Below are 25,456 nucleotides of genomic sequence, written 5' to 3'. Positions count from 1 at the left end.
ATCTTCCTCTGGTTTCAGACAATATGCTGGCCAAATAATCAACTACCAACTTTTGTATTGAAGCTGCTGATGCTTTGATAAACTCCTGACTAGCCAATTGTGGAGTATTACTGCTATCAAAAGGGAGCTAATGGGTTTGAATGACCTTAACGTCGTTTCAGCACCTTTTTATACAGTTTAAAAAGCGCAACGTCACGGTAACACAATACTGTCATCATAACCCCAATTTAATGACGCAACAATTCACGTGTTTTTTTTTTTTACATTGTTTGCCTGTGTGTCACGCTGGATGGAGCTGAACATTGACACATCAAACAGGTGCGGAGAGTGTAAAAGACTGGCAGGAGTACAAAGGATGTCCCCATCCCATCCATTGCAGCTCATTTAAAGTTTAACTAGCAGCTAACAGAGGCATGAAATAAATGTTGTCCAATGAGCCTTCACAAATGTTTCTTGAAATGCATTCACCAGTAGAGACTAGTTTTCTCATCCTGGTGCGTGCTGGCACCTTTCAAGTGACAACTAAAAAGTATGTAAAACAGATCGCTATTTTTGTGCTTTGTTTGGCTTGGTATCGTAAATGTTTTAACTAAATCAGGAGCTTGCTGATATACAATGACATTTGAATGGAATTCATAAACTACAATGCATCCAATGTGCACACAAGGATCCATGACTGCATCCTGATTCCTACGACTGTTTATTTTCAGAATTAAAGATTTCACCTCTTATGAAGTGAACAGTTGTGGAGGTGTGTAGTATTTCATGTCAGTGTTTTTGTTTATTGATTGGACTAGAGTAGAGAAGTGACACGTGGAAATATAATTGATGGGGCAATAGCAGGACAAACTTCAATTTGTAATTCAAATTGAGATACAAATTGGTAGCCTGGGTACCAGACCTGCTATCATGCCAGTTCTTGTCATATGCCAAACAAGGAGTGGCAAGGTGTGGAATGATAGCACAAATTGCTTCTGGTACTCACTTTAACAAATTGGGTAGGGGAGTTAAGATTTTTACTCTGCTATCTATAGTTTATGCTGCCTGCCCCGTTCATCTACTTGAGCAGAGGCCGTTTTGTTGAGAGGATCCCTGAGTGACATCAGTTCTTTTATCTTGAGGAAGGAATCACAGTCTGGAGGGAAGCGGTTTCTCTGTAGGAAAAAAAAAAGAGAAGTGGACTGGGGTCACATTCAGTGTTAAAGACACCGACAACAGGAGTAATTAAGTTGTTTAATTATATGAATCTTCAAGCTTTTGAACCCGCAACAAAACACACAAAAAAAGCAGATCAATGCACCACACACACACACAGAAGAGCTTGAAAAGACAAGACTCACATTGAGACAGAGACGAAGCAGACCTCCCCCTTCAGTCTGCGCCCCCACTGAGGACAGGAAGAGGAGCAGCGACTGCTCTGAAAGCATGTTGCCTACAGGAAGGAGAAATCAGCATAGCTATTACATCCCAATGCAAAGACGATTCAAGTCATTGTAAAAAAAAAAGCATCCTCACTTCAACATCACATAATTGCAACAAAAAAAATCTTCTAATGTTACAACTACAGCAGTTATTCCCATGTGATGAAAGCTACCTTCACTGAGGATGTTGTTAGTATGTCCCAAATGGCATCCTATTCCCTATAAAGTGCTTTACTTTTGACCAGGACCCATAGGGCTTTGGTCAAATGTACCCATTGGGCTCTGGTCAAAAGTAGTAGGGTGTAATTATGAACGCAGACTGTGTTGTGAAAGTGGCAGAGGTGGGACCAAGTCACTATTATTAGAGTCACAAGGTTTGAGTCTCTAGTCGAGTCAAGTCCAAGTCCTGCATTCTAAGAGCAAGTGAAGTCGAGTCTAGATTTTATTTTACTTGACTTGTAGTTGAACCAGTCATTACACATCTTTATTTATTGAGGCTACAGACAGCTGTTTTCATTAGTCTGCAGCACATTTTGAAAACAAATGAATTGTTGCATCTAGTTGTGTTGTTGTCCTCCGTTGGCTAGCTAGCTAAATGTTCCCTTTCCTAAATAAGCCATGGATGGAGATATGGATTTGGACTTAATTCTCTGTACTGGCCAATGATTATAACAGTCATTCTGATCCAACCATGAATTCATACATTCTTCATCTGGCCTGAGAGGATGGAAGTTCAATATGTAGCTAGATGTAGAAGGCTAATGTTAGCTTGCTGGCTAATTGTTGCCAATATAGGAAGTTAGGCTAGCGAGCAAGCATTTTAGCCAGGTAGCCTAGGCCAACAAAAACTAAAAGCATGTACTGTATGACAGAGTCACAGACTGTTTCGGCACCATGAAAGAGAGGAGGATGGCATTGGCATTTCTCTACAAGTAGGGTGAGTCCACATGTTTTTCCTACTTATGCACGCAAGCGGACACACACACGTACCACGGACAGCCACATGATATTTAACTTACGTTGATTGGACTAAGTAGTTTTGGGAATATTTTAGTTGTCACTGTATTAAACTAAGCACAGTTGATTTGATGATGTTGAAATGGTGATAATTGCAAAAAATTGCAAATTCTGGCTTGGCTTCCCCAGTGATTTTACCCACGCACCGCTACCGACACACTGAGGTGCGCACACTCCTATTACACACAACCACAGTGTCTGATACAGAGGCTATTTCTTTTGGGCTATTGCCCATGTATATTTGGTCAATCTACTTGTATATTTTGTACGATATGGCGCTTTCACCATTGGAGAGCACTTTGTTCTCTTGTTGAAATGTTTGCTGTTGACACAAACACATGGAGCACCGACAAACACATGATACCATATATTTAATTAAATTAACAGAACTTCTACTTCATGAGTCGTGTGCACATGAAAGTTCGCAATAAACATCGTGCCCACTCAGAAGGTAAGAAATTGTACACGAAAACGTATCTATCAAACATGAAACAGAAATGTCTAAGTGTTGCAATAAACAGTACAGAGATGGAATGATGAAACGCTAGCAATTATTTTAGGATTAGATGGAATATATACACTGAACAAAAATATAAAAACGCAACATGTTAAGTGTTGGTTCCATGTTTCATGAGATTAAATAAAAGATACCGAAATGTTCCATACGCAAATTTGGTGCTCAAATGTGTTTACATCACTGTTAGTAAGCATTCCTCCTTTGCCAAGATAATCCATCCACCTGACAGGTGTGACGTATCAAGCTGATTTAAAAAAAAATGTATTTCATTTCACCTTTATTTAACCAGGTAGGCTAGTTGAGAACAAGTTCTCATTTACAACTGCGACCTGGCCAAGATAAAGCAAAGCAGTGTGACACAGACAAGAACACAGAGTTACACATGGAATAAACAAGCCAATGACACAGTAGAAAAAAAGAAAGTCTATATACAATGTGTGCAAAACGCATGAGGAGGTAGGTAATAAATAGGCCATAGTTGCGAAGAATTACAATTTAGCAGATTAACACGAGTGATAAATGAGCAGATGATGTGCAAGTAGAGATACTGGTGTACAAAAGAGCAGAAAAGTAAATAAAAACAGTATGGGGAGGAGGTAGGTAGATTGGGTGGGCTATTTACAGATGGACTATGTACAGCTGCATCGATCGGTTAGCTGCTCAGATAGCTGATGTTTAAAGTTGGTGAGGGAAATATAAGTCTCCAGCTTCAGCGATTTTTGCAATTCGTTCCAGTCACTGGCAGCAGAGAACTGGAAGGAAAGGCGGCCAAATGAGGTGTTGGCTTTGGGGATGATCAGTGAGATATACCTGCTGGAACGTGTGCTACGGGTGGGTGTTGTTATCGTGACCAGTGAACTGAGATAAGGCAGAGCTTTACCTAGCATAGACTTATAGATGACCTGGAGCCAGTGGGTCTGGCGACTAGAGCATACAGGTCGCAGTGGTGGGTGGTATAAGGTGATTTGGTAACAAAACGGATGGTACTGTGATAGACTGCATCCAGTTTGCTGAGTAGAGTATTGGAATCTATTTTGTAGATGACATCGCCGAAGTTCAGGATCGGTAGGATAGTCAGTTTTACTTGGGTAAGTTTGGCGGTGTGAGTGAAGGAGGCTTTGTTGCGAAATAGAAAGCTGATTCTAGATTTGATTTTGGATTGGAGGGAGAGTTTACAGTCTAGCCAGACACCTAGGTATTTATAGTTGTCCACATATTCTAGGTCAGAACCGTCCAGGGTGGTGATGCTAGTCGGGCGGGCGGGTAGCGAACGGTTGAAAAGCATGCATTTGGTTTTACTAGCGTTTAAGAGCAGTTGGAGGCCACGGAAGGAGTGTTGAATGGCATTGAAGCTTGTTTGGAGGTTAGTTAGCAGTGTCCAAGGAAGGGCCAGAAGTATACAGAATGGTGTCGTCTGCGTAGAGGTGGATCAGGGAATCACCCGCAGCAAGAGCGACATCATTGATGTATACAGAGAAAAGAGTCGGCCCGAGAATTTAACCCAGTGGTACCCCCATAGAGACTGCCAGAGGTCCGGACAACTGGCCCTCCGATTTGACACACTGAACTCTGTCTGCAAAGTAGTTGGTGAACCAGGCGAGGCATTCATTAGAGAAACCAAGGCTTTTGAGTCTGCTGATAAGAATACAGTGATTGACAAGAGTCGAAAGCCTTGGCCAGGTCGATGAAGACGGCTGCATAGTACTGTCTTATCGATGGCGGTTATGATATCGTTTAGTACCTTGAGCGTGGCTGAGGTGCACCCGTGACCGGCTCGGAAACCGGATTGCACAGCGGAGAAGGTACGGTGGGATTCGAAATGGTCAGTGATCTGTTTATTAACTTGGCTTTCGAAGACTTGAGAGGCAGGATAGATATGTCTATAGCAGTTTGGGTCTAGAGTGTCACCCCCTTTGAAGAGGGGGATGACCGCGGCAGCTTTCCAATCTTTAGGGATCTTGGATGATACGAAAGAGAGGTTGAACAGGCTGGTAATAGGAGTTGCAACAATGGCGGCGGATAGTTTTAGAAAGAGAGGGTCCAGATTGTCTAGCCCAGCTGATTTGTACGGGTCCAGGTTTTGCAGCTCTTTCAGAACATCTGCTATCTGGATTTGGGTGAAGGAGAAGCTGGGGAGGCTCGGGCGAGTAGCTGCGGGGGGGGGGGGGGGGGGAGCTGTTGGCCGGGGTTGGAGTAGCCAGGAGGAAGGCATGGCCAGCCGTAGAGAAATGCTTATTGAAATTTTAGATTATCATGGATTTATCGGTGGTGACCGTGTTACCTAGCCTCAGTGCAGTGGGCAGCTGGGAGGAGGTGCTCTTGTTCTCCATGGACTTTAGTGTCTCAAAACGTTTTGGAGTTAGAGCTACAGGATGCAAATTTCTGCTTGAAAAAGCTAGCCTTTGCTTTCCTGACTGACTGCGTGTATTGGTTCCTGACTTCCCTGAATAGTTGCATATCGCGGGGACTATTCGATGCTATTGCAGTCCGCCACAGGATGTTTTTGTGCTGGTCAAGGGCAGTCAGGTCTGGAGTGAACCAAGTTCTGCATTTTTTGAAAGGGGCATGCTTATCTAAGATGGTGAGGAAATTACTTTTAAAGAACGACCAGGCATCCTCGACTGACGGGATGAGGTCAATATCCTTCCAGGATACCCGGGCCAGGTCGATTAGAAAGGCCAGCTCGCAGAAGTGTTTTAGGGAGCGTTTGACAGTCATGAGGGGTGGTCGTTTGACCGCGGATACAGGCAATGAGGCAGTGATCGCTGAGATCCTGATTGAAAACAGCAGAGGTGTATTTGGAGGGCAAGTTGGTCAGGATAATGTCTATGATGGTGCCCATGTTTACTGATTTAGGGCTGTACTTGGTGGGTTCCTTGATGATTTGTGTCAGATTGAGGGCATCTAGCTTAGATTGTAGGACTGCCGGGGTGTTAAGCAGTTTAGGTCACCTAACAGAACAAACTCTGAAGCTAGATGGACGGGGGCGATCAATTCACATATGGTGTGCTGGGCACAGCTGGGAGCGGGGGGGGGGGGGGGGGGGGGGGGGTCGATAACAGGCGGCAACAGTGAGAGACTTATTTCTGGAGTGATTCATTTTTAAAATTAGAAGTTCGAATTGTTTGGATATAGACCTGGAAAGTATGACATAACTCTGCAGGTTATCTCTGCAGTAGATTGCAACTCCTCCCCCTTTGGCAGTTCTATCTTGACGGAAAATGTTGTAGTTGGGTATGGAAATCTCAGAATTTTTGGTGGCCTTCCTAAGCCAGGATTCAGACACGGCAAGGACATCAGGGTTGGCGGAGTGTGCTAAAGCAGTGAGTAAAACAAACTTAGGGAGGCTTCTGATGTTAACATGCATGAAACCAAGGCTTTTTCGATCACAGAAGTCAACAAATGATGGTGTATGGGGACACGCAGGGCCTGGGTTTACCTCCACATCACCCGAGGAACAGAGGAGGAATAGGATGAGGGTACGACTAAAAGCTATCAAAACTGGTCGTCTAGAGCGTTGAGGACAAAGAATAAAAGGAGCAGATTTCTGGGCGTGGTAGAATAGATTCAGGGCATAATATGCAGACAGGAGTATGGTGGGGTGCGGGTACAGCGGAGGTAAGCCCAGGCACTGAGTGATGATAAGAGAGGTTGTGTCTCTGGACATGCTGGTTATAATGGGTGAGGTCACCACATGTGTGGGAGGTGGGACAAAGGAGGTATCAGAGGTATGATGAGTGGAACTAGGGGCTCCATTGTAAACTAAAACAATGATAACTAACCTAAACAACAGTATACAAGGAATATTGACATTTGAGAGAGACATAAAGCGAGGCATAAAGCAATCACAGGTGTTGATTGGGAGAGCTAGTTAAGACAACAACGGGTAAGACAACAGCTAATCAGCTGAAACAACAGGTAAAATGGCAATGAATGGGCAGTTAACTACACACAGAGCCTGAGTTCGCGGCTGGGGCCGACAGATAAACAAAAATAACCAGAATGGAGTACCGTGATTAATGAACAGTCCAGCAGGCATCAGCTATGTAGCCAAGTGATCATAGGGTCCAGGGGACAGCAATAGATGGAACAGGGAAGCCGCAGAGTAGTCGCTACTACGCTAGCAACACAGCGTTTAAAGTTAGCAGCCCGGGGCTAGTAGAAGCGTCCTCCGATGTCCGACGGAGGTCGGTTGAAGGCACAGCGGATGGAGTATTCGTCGGCAGACCAGTCGTGGTGGTGCGGCGGGGCACCGTGTCGACAAAGGATCCAAGCCAGATGGCGAAAGAGGCATTGTAGTTGTAGTAATATAGTTTGCTAGCCGGGAGATGCGCCTGGCTCACGGCTAACTGGTGCTAGCTTCGGGCAAGGGGCATTAGCCACTATAGCCACTCGGTAGCAGCGGTGATCCGGTGCCAAGGTCCAGAGCTTACGGCAAGGATCCGGTGGAGTAGTGGATTCTAGCTGTGTTTGGGTGGAGTCCGGGGGAACAACTGAATAGGCCGGGAGTAGGCTGGCTCAGGCCTAGCTTCGGTACTGGGTCACTCAGTGGCAGCTAGCTAGCTGTGAAGATCAGGAGTAATGGTCCAGGGTTTACAGCAGGAATCCAGCGTTCTAGTGGAGAAACAGTCCGATACTGGTAGGCTGGCAAGTATTATCCAGGCAAAAAAAAAAGGGCTGGTATCTGTGCAGAAGGTAAAGGCCACTAGCAGTGGCTAACAATGTGTTACGTTCCCCAGTTTCTGTGTTGTGGTTTGTGTATTATCATGTATGTATTTCAGGAAATGGATTCCTGAAATTCTCTACGAGCAGCTGATTGGTCAATCAACATTGATGATTGGAGAGCTTACCCCGCCCCCTCGTCAGGACGCAGCTGTCTCCAATTACTAACTTCTTCTGAAGCTATATAAGCCCCAGTTCTGTTGCTCAGAAAGGGAGAGATGATTGCAGGGAGATATTTGCTGAGAGAGGAGGTTGATGGCAGAAGGATATGTGTTGGTTGTTTCTCAGAAAGAGCATTTGGTATGTACTTAGTTGTTGCTGAGAAACCTTATTATGTTCTGTGTTAGTTTGTTGCTCAGAGAGAGAGAGCTTCTTTAATGTCCTGAGTTAGTTGTTTTCTCAGTTTGTTGTGAAATCATTTGTGTAATTCTGTTTCATTTGTTCCCAGGGGGGAAGGGGAAGGCACCTAGGGAGTGCTTAGGCAAGAGGCCCGCGGGCATACATATACCCGTAGTAATTTGTCTATACACACTAGGAAAGACCTGGGCGGACCATCCCCTGTATTTTGGTTAGTGCACCAGGTGGTGCTAGTTAGGTAAGTAGTGGGTAGGCAGGTAAGGTAGGAGAGGGGGCTTTGATATTTAGTTTCTTTGCTTTGGTTCCGTCCAGCCCCTTTTCCCCAACCTTACCGCGTGAAGGAATAAATTCCCTGTTAACGGTATTCTCTGCCTATTTGTCATCCTTGCTCACACCTACACTTCCCTACCTTTTTCACAACACGAAGAGTTAAGTTGTAGCAGGGTGTTGCGTTCCCTCTTTCTAGAGGCGTGCGTAACACAATGACTAAATAGCTTGTAGCTAATTAGCTGGTTAGCTTCTGATGGCTAGGTGGTTCTGGCTATAAGGTCTAAAAATTATAGTGGTTCCGTATCCCATTGGGTGATGCAGGTTACCGGAAGGTATAATTGATTTAAAATGGAAAAGAGATTTAAAATTGAAATGTATACAAAAAAGGACAAAATACAAAAGTACACGAGAGGACGAACAAAACACGTCTGCACTACTACGCCATCTTGGAACATTGATTGATGCTGATTAAATAGCATGAACATTACACAGGTGTACCTTGTGCTGGGGACAATAAAAGTCCACCCTAAAATGTGAAGGTTGTCACACAACCCAATGTCACAATGTGTCCAGTTTTGAGGGAGCGTGCAATTGGCATGCTGACTGCAGGCATGTCCAACAGAGCTGTTGTCAGAGAAATTAATGTTAATTTCGCTACCATAAGCCGCCTCAATTGTCGTTTTAGAGAATTTGGCAGTATGTCCAACCGGCCTCACACCTCAGACCACGTTTAACCACGCCAGCCCAGGACCTCCACAACCGGCTTCTGAGACCAGCCACCCATCCAGCTGATGAAACTGGGTTTGCACAACCAAAGGATTTCTGCACAAACTGTCAAATTATCTCAGGGAAGCTCATCTGCGTGCTAGTCATCCTCACCAAGGTCTTGACTTGACTGCATTTCGACGTCGTAACCGACTTCAGTGGGCAAATGCTCACTTTCGATGGCCACTGGAGAAGTGTACTCTTCATGGATGAATCCCGGTTTCAACTGTACTGGGAAGATGGCAGACAGCGTGTACGGCGTCGTGTGGACGAGCGGTTTGCTGATGTCAACGTTGTGAACAGAGTGCCCCATGGTGGGGTTATGGTATGGGCAGGCATAAGCCACAGACAACAAACACAATTGTATTTTATCGATGATAATTTGAATGCATAAAGATACTGTGACGAGATCTTAAAGTCTATTGTCGTGCCATCTGCCGCCATCACCTCATGTTTCTGCATGATAATGCACATCCCCATGTCGCAAAGATCTGTACACAATTCCTGGAAGCTGAAATGGTCCCAGTTCTTCCATGGCCTGCATACTCACCAGACATGGCACCAATTAAGCATGTTTGGGATGCTTCTCACAGCAATTGAAGAGTGGGACATCATTCCACAGGCCAAAATCAACTCTATGCGAAGGAGATGTTTCGTGCTGCGACATCTCACACCAGATACTGACTGGTTTTCTGATCCATGCCCTACATTTTTTTTAAGGTATCTGTGACCAACAGATCCATATCTGTATTCCCAGTCATGCGAAATCCATAGATTAGGGCCTAATGAATTTATTTCAATTGACTAATTTCCTTATATGAACTGTAACTCTAAAATGTTTGAAATTGTTACATGTTGCATTTATATTTTTGTTCAGTATAGATTTACCACATATGCATTTAAACGTGTGAAAGCAACAGCAAACATTTCAACAAGAGAACAAAGCACACTCCACTGGCAGGAGTTTGGAGAGAACAAGTGGAAAGACAATTTTTAGAGTTGAATATTTATTTATTATGGCAATCTTGTCTCCTTACATTTTGACATTTGCGCTGCACCCGATCCTATTGCTGTACATCAAATCAGTAATCTGTTCACTAGCTCTCCCGACCTGTGTTGATAATTTGCTGATCCAATCAGTGACAAGTGTGCGTTTCTCTAGCCAATCTGTTGCACGTTTTTTTTGCAAGGGCAATGCTGCGGCTACTGTCTCTGGCTGCGTGGAGAGTAATCCACGGAGACTTTGTGCCACAGAGTGACAAAACATTACAAAAACCTGGCCAGATCATTTCAAGTCAAGTTCTGCGTCTTGAGGCTCAAAGTCCAAATCAAGTCGCAAGTTATTTATTTTCTATCAAGTTGAGTCTGAAGTCATCAAATTTGTGACTCGAGTCAAACTCAAGTCCAAGTAATGTGTCTCTGGGAATTGGTGCGGAGTCTGACCTGCTAGGTTGAGGGAGGTGAGGGCTGTGTTCCCAGGCAGAATTACTCGGCCTCCAGTGTGTTGCACTCCCGGCTCCAGAAGGGGGCTCACTGTCTCAACCAACTCTGCTGACTGGTGGAGGGAAACGGGATGAAAAATCTGAGTTGTGTCCCATATTGCACCCTATTCCTTTTATAGTGTGCTACTTTTGACCAGGGCAAAAGGGATGCAACCCAGTATCAAAATATTGATGGAGTTTGATTGGACACACAGTGGTAACAATGCTTTAACAGTTGTTAGTTTTATGTACATCATACAGTGCATTTGGAAAGTATTTAGACCCCTTCACTTTTTCCACATTTCGTTACATTACAGCCTTATTCTAAAATCTATTAAATATTATTTCCCGCCCTCAATCTATACACAGTACCCCATAATGACAAAGCAAAAACAGGTTAAGACATTTTAGCTAATTTATTGAAATTAAAAAACAGAAATACCTTATTTACATAAGTATTCAGACCCTTTGCTATGAGACTCAAAATTAAGCTCAGGTGCATTCTGTTTCCATTGATAATCCTTGAGATGTTTCTACAACTTGATTGGAGTCCACCTGTGGTAAATTCAATTGATTGGACATGATTTGGAAAGGCACACACCTGTCTATATAAAGGTCCCACAGTTCACAGTGCATGTCAGAGCAAAAACCAAGCCATGAGGTCAAATGAATTGTCCGTAGAGCTCAGACAGGATTGAGTCGAAGCACAGATCTGGGTAAGGGAACCAATATATTTCTGCAGCATTGTAGGTCCTCAATAACTCTTCCTAGAGCTGGGAGAACCTTTCAGAAGGACAACCATCTCTGCAGCAATCCACCAATCAGGCCTTTAGGGTAGAGAGCCAGACAGAAGCCACTCCTCTGTAAAAGGAACATGACAGCCCGCTTGGAGTTTGCCAAAAGGATCCTAAAGGACTCTGACCATGAGAAACTGATCTACAAAAAGAGTCAACAGAGACTGTACTTGCTCAAAAAGCTGGCCTCTTAATGTTAATTGTACTATACTGACTCTGTTTTACAAATCTTTCATTGAGTTTTCACATTTTGTATCGTTTGTTGGTTTGGCAATTCTACTGTCAGCCAGAGAAATATGCTGAGAGGATTATCACCACAGCAAGCAAGGTACTTGGAGTTCAACAGACAAGCCTGGATGAGAACTTTAAGGTCAGGGCCCTCCGCAAGGCTCACAAAATAATTTTAGACCCAAGCCACCCCCTGTACCCGGACTTTGAACTACTCCCCTTTGGGTGCAGGTATAGGGCACCCCTCGGCAGGAAAAACAGAACTAGACAATAATTTGTGCCAGGTGTGATATCCCTCCTAAATAGCTTGGGCTAATGTTCCTATCCACAGAGTAAGGCCAGCAGGCTAGTCTCTTTTTAATGGTATGTAACTTATGAAAGTTGTATTGTCAATTTGTTTTGTTGTGTACATGACACTGCAACAAAATTTCCCCATGGGGACAAAGTCAGTAAAGAAACAAGATTCTCTGGTCTGATGAAACCAAGATTGAACTCTTTGGCCTGAATGCCAAGCGTCACGTCTGGAGGAAACCTGGCACCATCCCTACGGCGAAGCATGGTGGTGGCAGCATCATGCTGTGGGGATGTTTTTCAGCAGCAGGGATTGGGAGAGTAGTCGGGATCGAGGGAAAGATGAAAGGAGCAACGTACAGAGATCCTTGATGAAAACCTGCTCCAGAGCGCTCAGGAATTCAGACCTGGACGAAGGTTCACATTCCAACAGGACAACGACCTTAAGCAAACAGCCAAGACAACCCAACTCTGTCCTTGAGCGGCCCAGCCAGAGCCCGGACTTGAACATCTCTGGAGAGACCTGAAAATAGCTATGCAGCGACACTCCCCATCCAACCTGACAGAGCTTGAGAGGATTTTCAGAGAAGAATGGGAGAAACTCCCAAAATACAGGTGTGCCAAGCTTGTAGCGTCATACCCAAGAAGACTCGAGGCTGTAATCTCTGCAAAAGGTGCTTCAACAAAGTACTGAGTAAAGGGTCTGAAAACATATGTAAATTGTGATATTTCAGTTTTTTAAAAACCTGTTTTTGCTTTGTCATTATCGGGTATTGTGTGTAGATTGAGGAGCAGAAAAAAAACGATTTAATACATTTTAGAATAAGGCTGTAACGTAACAAAATGTGGAAAAAGTCAAGGGGTCTGAATACTTTCCGAATGCACTGTATATCCACCAAATCCAAACATCGTGCATTTCACAGTCAGCTTTTTCTCTTTGAAAAGAAACACTAATATGGTGTCATCTGTGAGACAAACTGCAATATGCACACACACACACACACACACACCCAAACAAACACACCTTATTCTGTGTAGCATTGGCCTTCTCCTGCAGAAAGACACAGAGGGACATGAGCTGTCCACAATGTACATATTTCCAAAGGGATACAATGCATTTAACCTGAGTCTCTGTTGGTACCTCTTGATCCAACACAGATGGGCGCTTCTCTTTAACCCCTGACTTTCCCCCTTTACCCCGGGGCAACTTGGTGTCAGAGGCTGAAAAAGAAAACAAGAAAAACTAAGGTATAGAACAGAGAGAAATATTATGGTTATCATAAGGCTTTATGACAATGCTTTACCTTTTCTGGCCAACTTTGGTTCCTCTTTCTTTCCTGCTACCCCTCCAGTCTGGTTTGCTGCTGGCTTCTCATCCTTTTTGGCTGTGTCCTAAAAAAATTAAAATAATCAAGGGATTAATCTGAATATGAAGGAACCTTTTTTTCTGTGTGTTTATAAAATAGATCATACTGTATGTGCGGTTTCCCTGACACAGATTAAGCCAAAGTCTCGAACAGCATTTCCCAAACTTGGGGTCGGGACCAACGGTGGGGTCGTCTGATTTAAAAAAAAATAAAAAAAAATTACCTTTATTTTAACAGTGAAGACATATTGAGACCTAGGTCTCATTTACAAATGCGCCTTGTGGATTCGGAAAGTATTCAGACCCCTGGATTTTTCCACATTTTGTTACGTTACAGCCTTATTCTAAAATGTATTAAATCTTTTTTTTTCTGCTCCTCAATCTACACACAATACCCCATAATGACAAAGCAAAAACAGGTTTTTAGAAATGGTTGCAAATGTATAAAAACCTTGAAATAACACATTTACATAAGTATTCGCACCCTTTACTCAGTACTTTGTTGAAGCACCTTTGGCAGTGATTACATCCTTGAGTCTTCTTGGGTATGACACCACAAGCTTGGCACACCTGTATTTGGGGAGTTTCTCCATTCTTTTCTGCAGATCCTCTCAAGCTCTGTCAGGTTGAATGGGGAGCGACACTGCACAGCTATTTTCAGGTCTCTCCAGAGATGTTCGATCGGGTTCAAGTCTGGGCTCTGGCTGGGCCACTCAAGGACATTTGGAGACTTGTCCCGAAGCCACTCCTGCGTTGTCTTGGCTGTGTGCTTAGGGTCGTTGTCCTGTTGGAAGGTGAACTTTCGCCCCAGTCTGAGGTCCTAAGCAGGTTTTCATCAAAGAGCTCTCTGCACTATGCTCTGTTCATCATTCCCTCGATCCTGACTAGTCTCCCAGTCCCTGCCCCTCAAGAACATCCCCACAGCATTGATGCTGCCACCACCATTCTTCACCGTAGGGATGGTGCCAGGTTTCCTCCAGACGTAACGCTTGGCATTCAGGCCAAAGAGGTCAATCTTGGTTTCATCAGACCAAAGAATGTTGTTTCTCATGGTCAGAGTCCTTTAGGTGCCTTTTGGCAAACTCCATGCGGGCTGTCATGTGCCTTTTACTGAGGAGTGGCTTCAGTCTGGCCACTCTACCATAAAGGCCTGATTTGGTGGAGTGCTGCAGAGATGGTTGTCCTTCTGGAAGGTTCTCCCATCTCCACAGAGGACCTCTGGAGCTCTGTCAGAGTGACCATTGTGATCTTGGTCATCTCCCTGACCTAGGCCCTTCTCCCTCGATTGCTCAGTTTGGCTGGGCGGCCAGCTCTAGGAAGAGTCTTGGTGGTTCCAGACTCTTCCATTTAAGAATGATGTTCTTGTGGACCTTCAATGCTGCAGATATTTTTTGGTACCCTTCCCCAGATCTGTGCCTCGACACAATCCTGTCTCAGAGCTCTACGGGCAATTCGACCTCATGGCTTGGTTTTTGCACTGACATGCACTGTCAAACTGTGGGACCTTATATAGACAGACAGGCGTGTGCCTTTCCAAAACATGTCCAATCAATTGACTTTACCACAGGTGGACTCCAATCAAGTTATAGAAACAGCTCAAGGATGATCAATGGAAACAGGATGTGCCTGAGCTCAATTTCAAGTCTCATAGCAAAGGGTCTGAATACTTATGTAAATAAGGTATCTGTTTTTTTATACATTTGCAAACATTTCTAAAAACCTGTCTTCGCTTTGTCATTATGGGTTATTGTGTGTAGATTGAGGAAAATAAATAATGTAATCAATTTTAGAATAAGGCTGTAACGTAACAAAATGTGGAAAAAGTGAAGGGGTCTGAATACACTGTACACCACTTAAATTCTCCTTCCTTCCTTCCTTCCTTCCTTCCTTCCTTCCTTCCTTCCTTCCTTCCTTCCTTCCTTCCTTCCTTCCAATGTGGCTCTAACTTTTGAAGCTATATGCTGCAGATGACTGCCGAAATAAACTAAACACCAACATAAAGTGTCTCAGTATGTGTGGGGCCAACATGAACCAGAACAGCTTCAATGTGCCTTGGCATAGATTCTACAAGTGTCTGGAACTCTAATGGAGGGATGCGACACCATTCTTCCACGAAGAATTCGATAATTTTGTGTTTTGTTGATGTGGTGGAAAACGCAGTCTCAGGCGCCACTCCAGAATCTCCCAATTGGGTTGAGATCGAGTGACTGACACACTTTTACGCCCTATGCTCCATTGAGACCCCTCTTTAAAAAGTCACAGATCTCTTCTTCTAGTCATGGTAGCCAAAATAATGGGCAACTGGGTATTTTCATACATGGCCCTAAGCATGGTGGGATGTTAATTGCTTAATTAACTCAGGAACCACACGTGGAAGCACCTGCTTTCAATATACACTGCTCAAAAAAAGAAAGGGAACACTAAAATAACACATCCTAGATCTGAATGAATGAAATAATCTTATTAAATACTTTTTCCTTCACATAGTTGAATGTGCTGACAACAAAATCACACAAATAATCAATGGAAATCCAATTTATCAACCCATGGAGGTCTGGATTTGGAGTCACACTCAAAATTAAAGTGGAAAACCTTTGATGTAATGTCCTTTAAAACAAGTCAAAATGAGGCTCAGTAGTGTGGTGGCCTCCACGTGCCTGTGTGACCTCCCTACAACACCTGGGCATGCTCCTGATGAGGTGGCGGATGGTCTCCTGAGGGATCTTCTCCAAGACCTGGACTAAAGCATCCGCCAACTCCTGGACAGTCTGTGGTGCAACGTAGCGTTGGTGGATGGAGCGAGACATGATGTCCCAGATGTGCTCAATTGGATTCAGGTCTGGGGAACGGGCGGGCCAGTCCATAGCATCAATGCCTTTCTCTTGCAGGAACTGCTGACACACTCCAGCCACATGAGGTCTAGCATTGTCTTGCATTAGGAGGAACCCAGGGCCAACCGCACCAGCATATGGTCTCACAAGGGGTCTGAGGATCTCATCTCGGTACCTAATGGCAGTCAGGCTACCTCTGGCGAGCACATGGAGGGCTGTGCGGCCCCCCAAAGAAATGCCACCCCACACCATGACTGACCCACCGCCAAACCGGTCATGCTGGAGGATGTTGCAGGCAGCAGAACGTTCTCCACGGCGTCTCCAGACTCTGTCACGTCTGTCACATGTGCTCAGTGTGAACCTGCTTTCATCTGTGAAGAGCACAGGGCGCCAGTGGCGAATTTGCCAATCTTGGTGTTCTCTGGCAAATGCCAAACGTCCTGCACGGTGTTGGGCTGTAAGCACAACCCCCACCTGTGGACGTCGGGCCCTCATACCACCCTCATGGAGTCTGTTTCTGACCGTTTGAGCAGACACATGCACATTTGTGGCCTGCTGGAGGTCATTTTGCAGGGCTCTAGCAGTGCTCCTCCTGCTCCTCCTTGCACAAAGGCGGAGGTAGCGGTCCTGCTGCTGGGTTGTTGCCCTCCTACGGCCTCCTCCACGTCTCCTGATGTACTGGCCTGTCTCCTGGTAGCGCCTCTATGCTCTGGACACTACGCTGACAGACACAGCAAATCTTCTTGCCACAGCTCGCATTGATGTGCCATCCTGGATGAGCTGCACTACCTGAGCCACTTGTGAGTTGTAGACTCCGTCTCATGCTACCACTAGAGTGAAAGCACCGCCAGCATTCAAAAGTGACCAAAACATCAGCCAGGAAGCATAGGAACTGAGAAGTGGTCTGTGGTCACCACCTGCAGAACCACTCCTTTATTGGGGGTGTCTTGCTAATTGCCTATAATTTCCACCTGTTGTCTATTCCATTTGCACAACAGCATGTGACATTTATTGTCAATCAGTGTTGCTTCCTAAGTGGACAGTTTGATTTCACAGAAGCGTGATTGACTTGGAGTTACATTGTGTTGTTTAAGTGTTCCCTTTATTTTTTTGAGCAGTGTACTTTGTATCCCTCATTTAGTAAAGCATTTCCTTTATTTTTGCAGTTACCTGTATTAGGACCCCATTCCCGAAAGCCAAGGTCGTCTGCCCCTGCTCTGACGTTGCTGACGCATGCCAGATCTTAAAACGCCCGGATAGCTATTTTACGTATCAGTTGACCACGTCATGTTATAGCAATCTGGTGCCCGACGGCACAGTCGATGATGTGGGACGCATAGGGCTGTGGAAGTCACTAATGACCAGCAGCAGCATCAGTGCCTGGAGAAGCCTAATTACCGTGACTAAACGGTCATGTGGAATTTGACTGCCTTCATGACTGCCGGTGTGGTGGTAATACGGTCATTGCAACAGCCTTAGGCACACAACCATTGCTTGATGCATTCATCGTCTCCGCAGGGGAAACCGACCTAAGACTCTCAGGAACACGTTTGTATCGTCTGTTTCCCTCTACAATGCTCACAAGCCACACAGGGTCTCATTAGAACAGTGAACAGGACCAGGCACCAAATTCAAAACAATGATGGCGTTCTTTTCTACATAGAAGATCATATCCAATTTTTGCCTGATGATCTGAACATCCCAATACCTTTCTGATGCAATTCAGTCACTTCAAACCATAATCGTTTAAGATTGAAGTACTGTCAGACGGATTTGTAATAGGGTCACGAGCACAAAAGGTTTGGGAACCCCTTTCCTAGACCATGCCTTCGTCCAGGACAGTGTCTGGGAAACTAGCCACGAGTTCTGATAGGTACCTTTTTCTTGGAGGCAACCTTGGCTCCTTTGCTGACGTTGCGCTCCAGTGAGGAGCTGCTGGGGATGGAGAGAGGTCGTTCACACTTTGAGTCAGCATGAGAGGGCTGGGAAGACAGAGAGATCAGATTAGTGTGCTTTTGTTTAGTTTGAGTTAGTGTGTAGCTATTGGTGTGTTATTCTTCTATAGAAGTGTGTAGGTGTGTTTGTGGCATGGGATGGTCTAGCGGTCTAAGCCGCTGCCTCCAGAATACATATCCCAGTGAGAGCGTGGGTTTAAATCCGGCACACTGCTTTTCTAGCACTCTCTCCTCCTACCTTTCCTGTCAGTATTTTATTGTTCTATCTAATTAAAAAAATATGAAAACAAAAATGTATAAAAAGGAGTGGGACTGCCCCAGTCCTAAAAAAATTAATTTAAAAAAAGTAGTGTGTAGGTGTGCTGTCCTCTCTCACCGACTGGTCTCTTCTGAGCAGCAGCCTCCTCCTCTCAACAACCTCATCATGGGTCAGAGAAAAGGGACCCAGCACCTAAGGAACCAACACAGAAAGAGAGAGAGAATCACTTAGATCCCAAATGGCACCCTATTCCACATGTATAACACTACTTCAAACCAGGCCCATAGGGAATGCACTATTTAAGGAATGGAGTGCAATTTGTTATACACCCTTTGAAAACTCTTAGTTTATTTTTAAGCGGTTAACCTGTTAGGGCTAGGGGGCAGTATTGACACGGCTGGATAAAAAACGTACCCGATTTATTCTGGTTACTACTCCTGCCCAGTAACTAGAATATGCATATAATTATTGGCTTTGGATAGAAAACACTCCAAAGTTTCTAAAACTGTTTGAATGGTGTCTGTGAGTATAACAGAACTCATGGCAGGCCAAAACCTGAGAAGATTCCATGCAGGAAGTGGCCTGTCTGACAAGGTGTGTTTTATCTTGGCTCTTTTTATTGAAGACTGAGGATCTTTGCAATAACGTGACACTTCCTACGGCTCCCATAGGCTCTCAGAGCCCGGGAAAAAGCTGAAGGATATCGAGGCAGGCTCTGGCTGAAACACTTTATCGCGTTTGGATAGTGGCTGGTCAGAGTACTGTGGGCTTAGGCGCGTGCCCGAGTCGACCGAATGCTTTATTTTCTTTCCTCTGTTTACCTAAATGCAGATTCCCGGTCGGAATATTATCGCTTTTTTACGAGAAAAATGGCATAAAAATGGATTTTAAACAGCGGTTGACATGCTTCGAAGTACGGTAATGGGATATTTAGAATTTTTTTGTCACGAATTGCGCCATGCTCGTGACCCTTATTTACACTTCGGATAGTGTCTTGAACGCACGAACAAAACGCCGCTATTTGGATATAACGATGGATTATTTTGGACCAAACCAACATTTGTTATTGAAGTAGCAGTCCTGGGAGTGCATTCTGACGAAGAACATCAAAGGTAATCAAACTTTTGTAATAGTAAATCGGAGTTTGGTCAGGGCTAAACTTGGTGGGTGTCTAAATAGCTAGCCGTGATGCCTGGGCTATGTACTTAGAATATTGCAAAATGTGCTTTCACCAAAAAGCTATTTTAAAATCGGACATATCGAGTGCATAGAGGAGGTCTGTATCTATAATTCTTAAAATAATTGTTATGCTTTTTGTGAACGTTTATCGTGAGTAATTTAGTAAATTCACCGGAGGTTTGCGGGGGGTATGCTAGTTCTGAACGTCACATGCTAATGTAAAAAGCTGGTTTTTGATATAAATATGAACTTGATTGAACAAAACATGCATGTATTGTATAACATAATGTCCTAGGTGTGTCATCTGATGAAGATCATCAAAGGTTAGTGCTGCATTTAGCTGTTTTCTGGGTTTTTGTGACATTATATGCTAGCTTGAAAAATGGGTGTCTGATTATTTCTGGCTGGGTACTCTGCTGACATAATCTAATGTTTTGCTTTCGTTGTAAAGCCTTTTTGAAATCGGACAGTGTGGTTAGATTAATGAGAGTCTTGTCTTTAAAATGGTGTAAAATAGTCATATGTTTGAAAAATTGAAGTTTTAGCATTTGAGGAATTTGAATAACGCACCACGGGTTTACACTGGCTGTTACGTAGGTGGGACGATTTGGTGCCACCTAGCCCAGAGAGGTTAAGTACCCACCTCTGCCAGACGAGAGGCTCCTGTGTCTCCAATATGATTATTGGCCAGAGAGAGACACAGCAAAGAGCGATTCAGACGCAAACCCTGGTAGCAAAAATAGGGGAGAAAGAAGTTGATACAACAACAAATATCTGCCACGTATCATTCTTCAAGGCTGGTAAATGTGGAAAACACATTTCTACAATTGTGGGGTACATTTTTTTACATTTGACTAATATAGCAGATGCTCTCATCCAGAGTACCTGTGCTAAATGAGCAGCGCCCGCATCACCAATGGAATTGAAGGCCAGATTGAGTGACAGAAGATTATTGTTGGCAGCCTGGGCTGTAGCGAGGGCTGAGCCAATCAGGCGAGCTCCCACCTCGCCAATCCGGTTATTACGCAGTGATACGTGAGTAAGCCTGTATTGCAGTGATACATCATTATTGAAATGTGTTTGTAAGCATGATTGAAAAAAATGTAAAGAAAAAAAAGAAAAAAATAACAGGGACTCACATACTGTCTTCAGATATAAGGAGGTGATAACTCTGCTCTGGTAGTGGGTTTCCCTCCAAAACCACAGTCCTAACCGAGAGACAGAGAACATGAGAAGTTCAGGGGCCGACTGTATCAAGCGACTCAGAGTAGGTGCGCTGCCTGAAGATCAGGTCCCTACTGTCCATGTAATCTTATCATTGTAATCTAAAAGGTAAAACTGATCCTAAATGAGTTCTACTCTGAGACGCTTGATTCATATGGGCCCAGATATTCTTTCATTATGCTCTGCATATCTCCATGACACAGTTAGTGAAGCACATTCAAAGAGAATAGGTACGGTGCCTTCAGAAAGTATTCACACCCTTTGAATTTTTCCGCTTTACAGCCTGAATTTAATATGGATTAAATAAATATATTTTTTTGTCACTGGCCTACACACAATACCCCATAATGTCAAAGTGGAATTATGTTTATTGAAATTTTTACAAATGAATTAAACATTTAAAACTGAAATGACTTGAGTCAATAAGTATTCAAGCCCTTTGTTATGGCAAGCCTAAATAATTTCAGTAGTAAAAAAATTGCTTAAAAAGTCCCACAATAAGTTGCATGGACTTTGTGCAATAATAGTGTATTTTAATGACTACCTCATTTCTGTATCCCACACATACAATTTTGTGTAAGGTCCTTCAGTCGAGCAGTGAATTTCTAACCGATTCATCCAGAAAGACCAGGGAGGTTTTCCAATGCCTCGGTAGATGGATAAAAATGTAAAAAAGTAGACATTGAATATCCATTTCAGCATGGTGAAGTTATTACTTACACTTTGGATGGTACATCAATACACCCAGTCACTACAAAGATACAAGCATCCTTCCTCACTCAGAGAGGAAGTAAAATGCTCAGGCATTTCAGCATGAGGCCAATGGTGACTTTAAAAATCAGTTACAAAGTTTAATGGCTGTGATAGGAGAAAACTGAGGATGGGTCAACAACATTGTAGTTACTCCACAATACTAACCTAATTGATAGAGGGAAAAGAAGGAAGCCTGCACAGAGTAAAAATATTCCAAAACATGCATCCTGTTTGCAACAAGGCACTAAAATACTGCAAAAAAATGTGGCAAAGCAATTCACTTTTTGTCCTGATTATGTTTGGGGCAAATCTAATACAACACATTACTGAGTACCGCTCTCCATATTTTCAATCATAGTGGTGACTGCATTATGTTATGGTTACGCTTGTAATCGGTAAGGACTGGGGAGTTTTTCAGAATAAAAAAAAGAAACTAGGCAAATCCTAGAGAAAAACCTGGTTCAGTCTGCTTTCCACCAGAACTGGGAGAATAATTCACCTTTCAGCAGGACAATAGCCTAAAACACAAGACCAAATCTACACTGGAGTTGCTTACCAAGATGACATTGAATGTTCCTGAGTGGCTGAGTTAAAATTTTGACTTAAATCTACTTGAAGATCTATGGCAAGGCCTGAAAATGGTTGTCTAGCAATGATCAACAACCAATTTGACAGAGCTTGAAGAATTTTGAAAAGACTAAATGGGCAAATGTTGCAATCCAGGTGTGGAAACCTCTTAGAGACTTACCCAGAAAGACTCACAGCTGTAATCACTGCCAAAGGTGCTTCTATAAAGTATTGGCTCAGGGGTGTGAATACTTATGTTAATGAGATATTTCTGTATTTCATATTCAATAAATTTGCTAATATTTCTCAAAACATGTTTTCACTTTGTCATTATGGGGTATTGTATGTAGACAAGTGAGAACATAATAAATGTAATACATTTTGAATTCAGGCTGTAACACAAAATGTGGAATAAGTCAAGGGGTATGATGAATACTTTCTGAAGGCACTGTATATGATGAATCATCCAATCACCTTAGGTTTGAGCAGAGAGATATTGTATTCTTCAAGGAGGTCAGAGTTCGCCCCGTCAGACCAGCACGCCACAGACTGCAACACAAAAGATAATATTGCAAGAGCAATGCCTATACCCAAAACATTACACTAACAACCAAGTAACAATACATGTGGGATATTTTTCTCATTTTCTCCTAGGAAAAGGACATAAGCTGGGGGGAAAAAAACATGCCAAACATGCCCAATAGCGCTTAGCTTTGCCTTGGGCAAATACTGTATATCATGAAGTACAGGAAGACACATCTCAATCTAAATACAGTACTCACTGCAGATTCTGTAGGTTGCTTAGGGCTGGAAGTGTCTTGTTAAGCACTCGAGCCATCAGCTCATCCACCTTCCACCCTATGAAGTGACAGAAACAATGGCTCTGACACCGCTTGTTTGCCACTACAAATTATGTTCATAGAATGGCACTACATGGTACTATTTATATTGTCCACTGTGTAAGAGGTGCATATGTAAGAGAAGTGGTACTGTTCAAATGTCAATGTCAGTGTCTCTTGAGAGAAAGCAGTATTGTTTTAAAACAACTCATAACATCTTTAAATGATTTTGTCTGCATGTTGTTTACTATCACTACACTACATTTTTTTACTTTAGGAGTATTCTACTGTTGTTCAGACAGTGAAGGATTATGTTTAGTTCAGTTATGCTCTCACCACACACCCTGACCTCCTTAATACTGTGAGGGTCCTCACTCTCCAGCTCCACTTGGAGGCGTGGTTTAGGGCACCACGTTGTGGTCGCTATACCAGCACCCATCTGGGATTGGCTCTCCTCTGAGGCCACAAGTATGTAAATGATAAACAGCAATAATAAAAAGTGAGATTGAGTCCCAAATGGCACCCTATTCCCTTTATAGTACACTTATTGGCACAGATCAATAGTAGTACACTATAGGGAATAGGGTGCTATTTGGGACACAGCCTGAGTGACGATGAGAGAGCTTGGGAATAATGTGTAGTGAAATGTGTGCACACAGAGACACACACAAAATGTATACCGTAAATAAAATATATAAAGTATGTAGAAAATATAAATGGGCCAATATATTTTTATTACATAATCTTTGAGAACAAAATCACCAAAATAAAAGCTAGACAGATATAATTAAAAATTCCAAAACCAATTAATTTAGCAGTACTGATTTTGTTCTTATGTTTGAGCAAAAGTACACAGCATTAGCCATGGCAAAATGCATAGAATTGACTGGAAATTTGCTTTAAAACTGCAAAAAAAATAATCTCAGCTCCATGGCAGAATGTGTGTAAATTTGCTTTAAAACTGTAAACATTTCTCTCAGCTTCATGGATAATTTTTTGGAAATGCAGGAAATTGGCTTAAAAAAGCAACAGGTCGACCACGCCCATTGTCACGCCCCCTGCCACGTCCAATACCTAAGCCCCTTTTTGATCTAGAAAAAACCCTGGGCCTAGCAATAGAGAAACAAGTAAGACATGAGGCTTAGCACCACAGTTTGGTGGTTGATGTGAATGGCTAGTGGACTGTCATTTACCCATGTTGCCTCTCTCTGTGGTAGGAGTGACAGAGGCTGGGGGTCGTGGGGTTACAGCAGGGATCTCCTTCATGCCCAGAAGAGAACACAGCTCAGGGAAGTCCATCTCCAGACTGCCAGAGCACTGATAATCATCTTTTAGAGAGAGGATCAAACCACAGAATGACATCCAGTGATTCCATCTGTCATTATGACTACCCATTAAGTTTTGCAATAATATGTCACTGTACTGAGGTTATTAAAAACAGGAAGTTCAATCTGCAGCAACTAACAAAATGTTAGGTACAGTACTATATATTTGCCAAAATAGTAAAATCTTACCTGAACCAGTATCTGGGCAACTGAGGTATATCTGGGCAGAGGAGGAAGAATATGCCTACTCGTGATATTTATCTTCTCTTCCTCTGCCCAGATAATGTTACTGGTTCAAATCTTACCTATCCTCTGAACTGGACACTTTTCCTGTATATTTAGTCCTAAACGCCAGAGAAAAGGACAAAGAACAGCGAAGTGCTCAGCTATTTAACAACCGAAATATGACAAAATAAGCCAAACTTCTGCATCTGCACCACGGTCTACGTAAATAACATTTGTCATTAGATACTGGACTTGTCAGGCAAGGCTGGGACTGAATTCCTTCAGCTTCCTTCATCTTACCAGCAATTTTCGAAAACTCATCCTCAACGTTACCAGCTGCCTTCTCTTTCACGACTTTCACGACTTTCTCAACCCTCTTTTTCATCCTCAAGGTGATGTAACTTAGCTAGCTAGTAAGTAAGTACAGTAGGCAGGTAACGTTAGCAAGCTAAAATTCACAGTCGTTGACTGTAACTATACTATAGCTACTGTTGTTACAGTCGAACGTTAGTCAAATGAACATTTCCTTACAGCCTCCTAAACGAACCAGAATAATATTTCCCTTGCTATCTAGCGACATATGCTTTTAGCAAGCTGTATGTCTTTTCTTTCAGTCCAATTTACGCGACTTTCATTTGTTGTCACTTGCTTGAAACTGCCAGAGCGAGCTAGACCGGCGTCATTACTCGTTATCACCATGCCAACCGCCCCGCCTTCCCCAGGGAAACTTGGACGACATATTTTTACTTAAAAAAATTAAAAAATAAAAAACAACGTATTTTACTTGAATTTACCTGCAATGGATGGATGGATGGGCTTTGGGAACTCTCCTTGTCCTTGTTTATGTTCTCTGGGCCACAGTTCGTATAGTTTTTGATAAACCTACAGGTAACTGCCAAAATAATAGAAGCACTTGCGTAAACGAGGGATGCCAAGTATATCGAAAGCAGGTGCTTCCTAAGTTAATTAAGCAATTAACATCCCATCATGCTTAAAGCTCATGCATAAAAGTGCCCAGTTGTCCATTATTTTGGCTACCGTGGCTAGAATAAAAAAAGATCTCACTGACT

The 25,456-nt window shown here is 43.3% G+C and overlaps 1 protein-coding gene across 4 annotated transcripts; it reads right to left on the bottom strand.

Annotated features, from left to right (window-relative positions):
- Nucleotides 1-211: 211 nt before the first annotated feature.
- lrrc71 (leucine rich repeat containing 71) lies at nt 212-25,456 on the bottom strand. Of its 4 annotated transcripts, none has more exons than XM_082961083.1 (17): nt 25,181-25,456; nt 24,467-24,505; nt 24,030-24,164; nt 23,173-23,292; nt 22,780-22,855; nt 22,472-22,546; nt 20,593-20,661; nt 20,339-20,498; nt 20,097-20,180; nt 18,392-18,466; nt 17,938-18,042; nt 13,168-13,255; nt 13,005-13,084; nt 12,888-12,914; nt 10,513-10,624; nt 1,341-1,432; nt 212-1,154 (listed from the first exon to the last, which is right to left on the bottom strand). In XM_082961083.1, the coding sequence occupies exons 3-17, from the start codon at nt 24,133-24,135 to the stop codon at nt 1,029-1,031; spliced, it is 1,395 nt and encodes a 464-aa protein (XP_082817209.1). In that variant the 5' UTR covers nt 24,136-24,164; nt 24,467-24,505; nt 25,181-25,456; the 3' UTR covers nt 212-1,028. The 4 variants fall into 4 exon arrangements, with proteins under 4 accessions (XP_082817209.1, XP_013997559.2, XP_013997563.2 ...); XM_014142084.3 differs by lacking the exon at nt 25,181-25,456 and adding an exon at nt 24,687-25,074; XM_014142088.3 differs by lacking the exon at nt 24,467-24,505.

This window comes from Salmo salar, chromosome 14 (assembly GCF_965601325.2).
Source record: "Salmo salar chromosome 14, fSalSal1, whole genome shotgun sequence".
Classification (NCBI taxonomy): domain Eukaryota; kingdom Metazoa; phylum Chordata; class Actinopteri; order Salmoniformes; family Salmonidae; genus Salmo; species Salmo salar.
Note: the sequence above shows the minus strand (reverse complement) of the source record. Positions and strands in the feature narration are given on the sequence as shown.

Bases quoted from the DNA above. Each gene is read 5' to 3' on its own strand.
- lrrc71 (XM_014142084.3), bottom strand. From the start codon at position 24,771: ATGAAAAAGAGGGTTGAGAAAGTCGTGAAAGTCGTGAAAGAGAAGGCA. The intron at 20,181-20,338 runs GTACTCTGGATG...TTTTGCTACCAG, and splicing joins GCGCTGCTCATTTAGCACAG to GGTTTGCGTCTGAATCGCTC. The intron at 1,433-10,512 runs GTCAGACTCCGC...TCCTTCCTGTAG, and splicing joins CACCTCCCTCAACCTAGCAG to GCAACATGCTTTCAGAGCAG.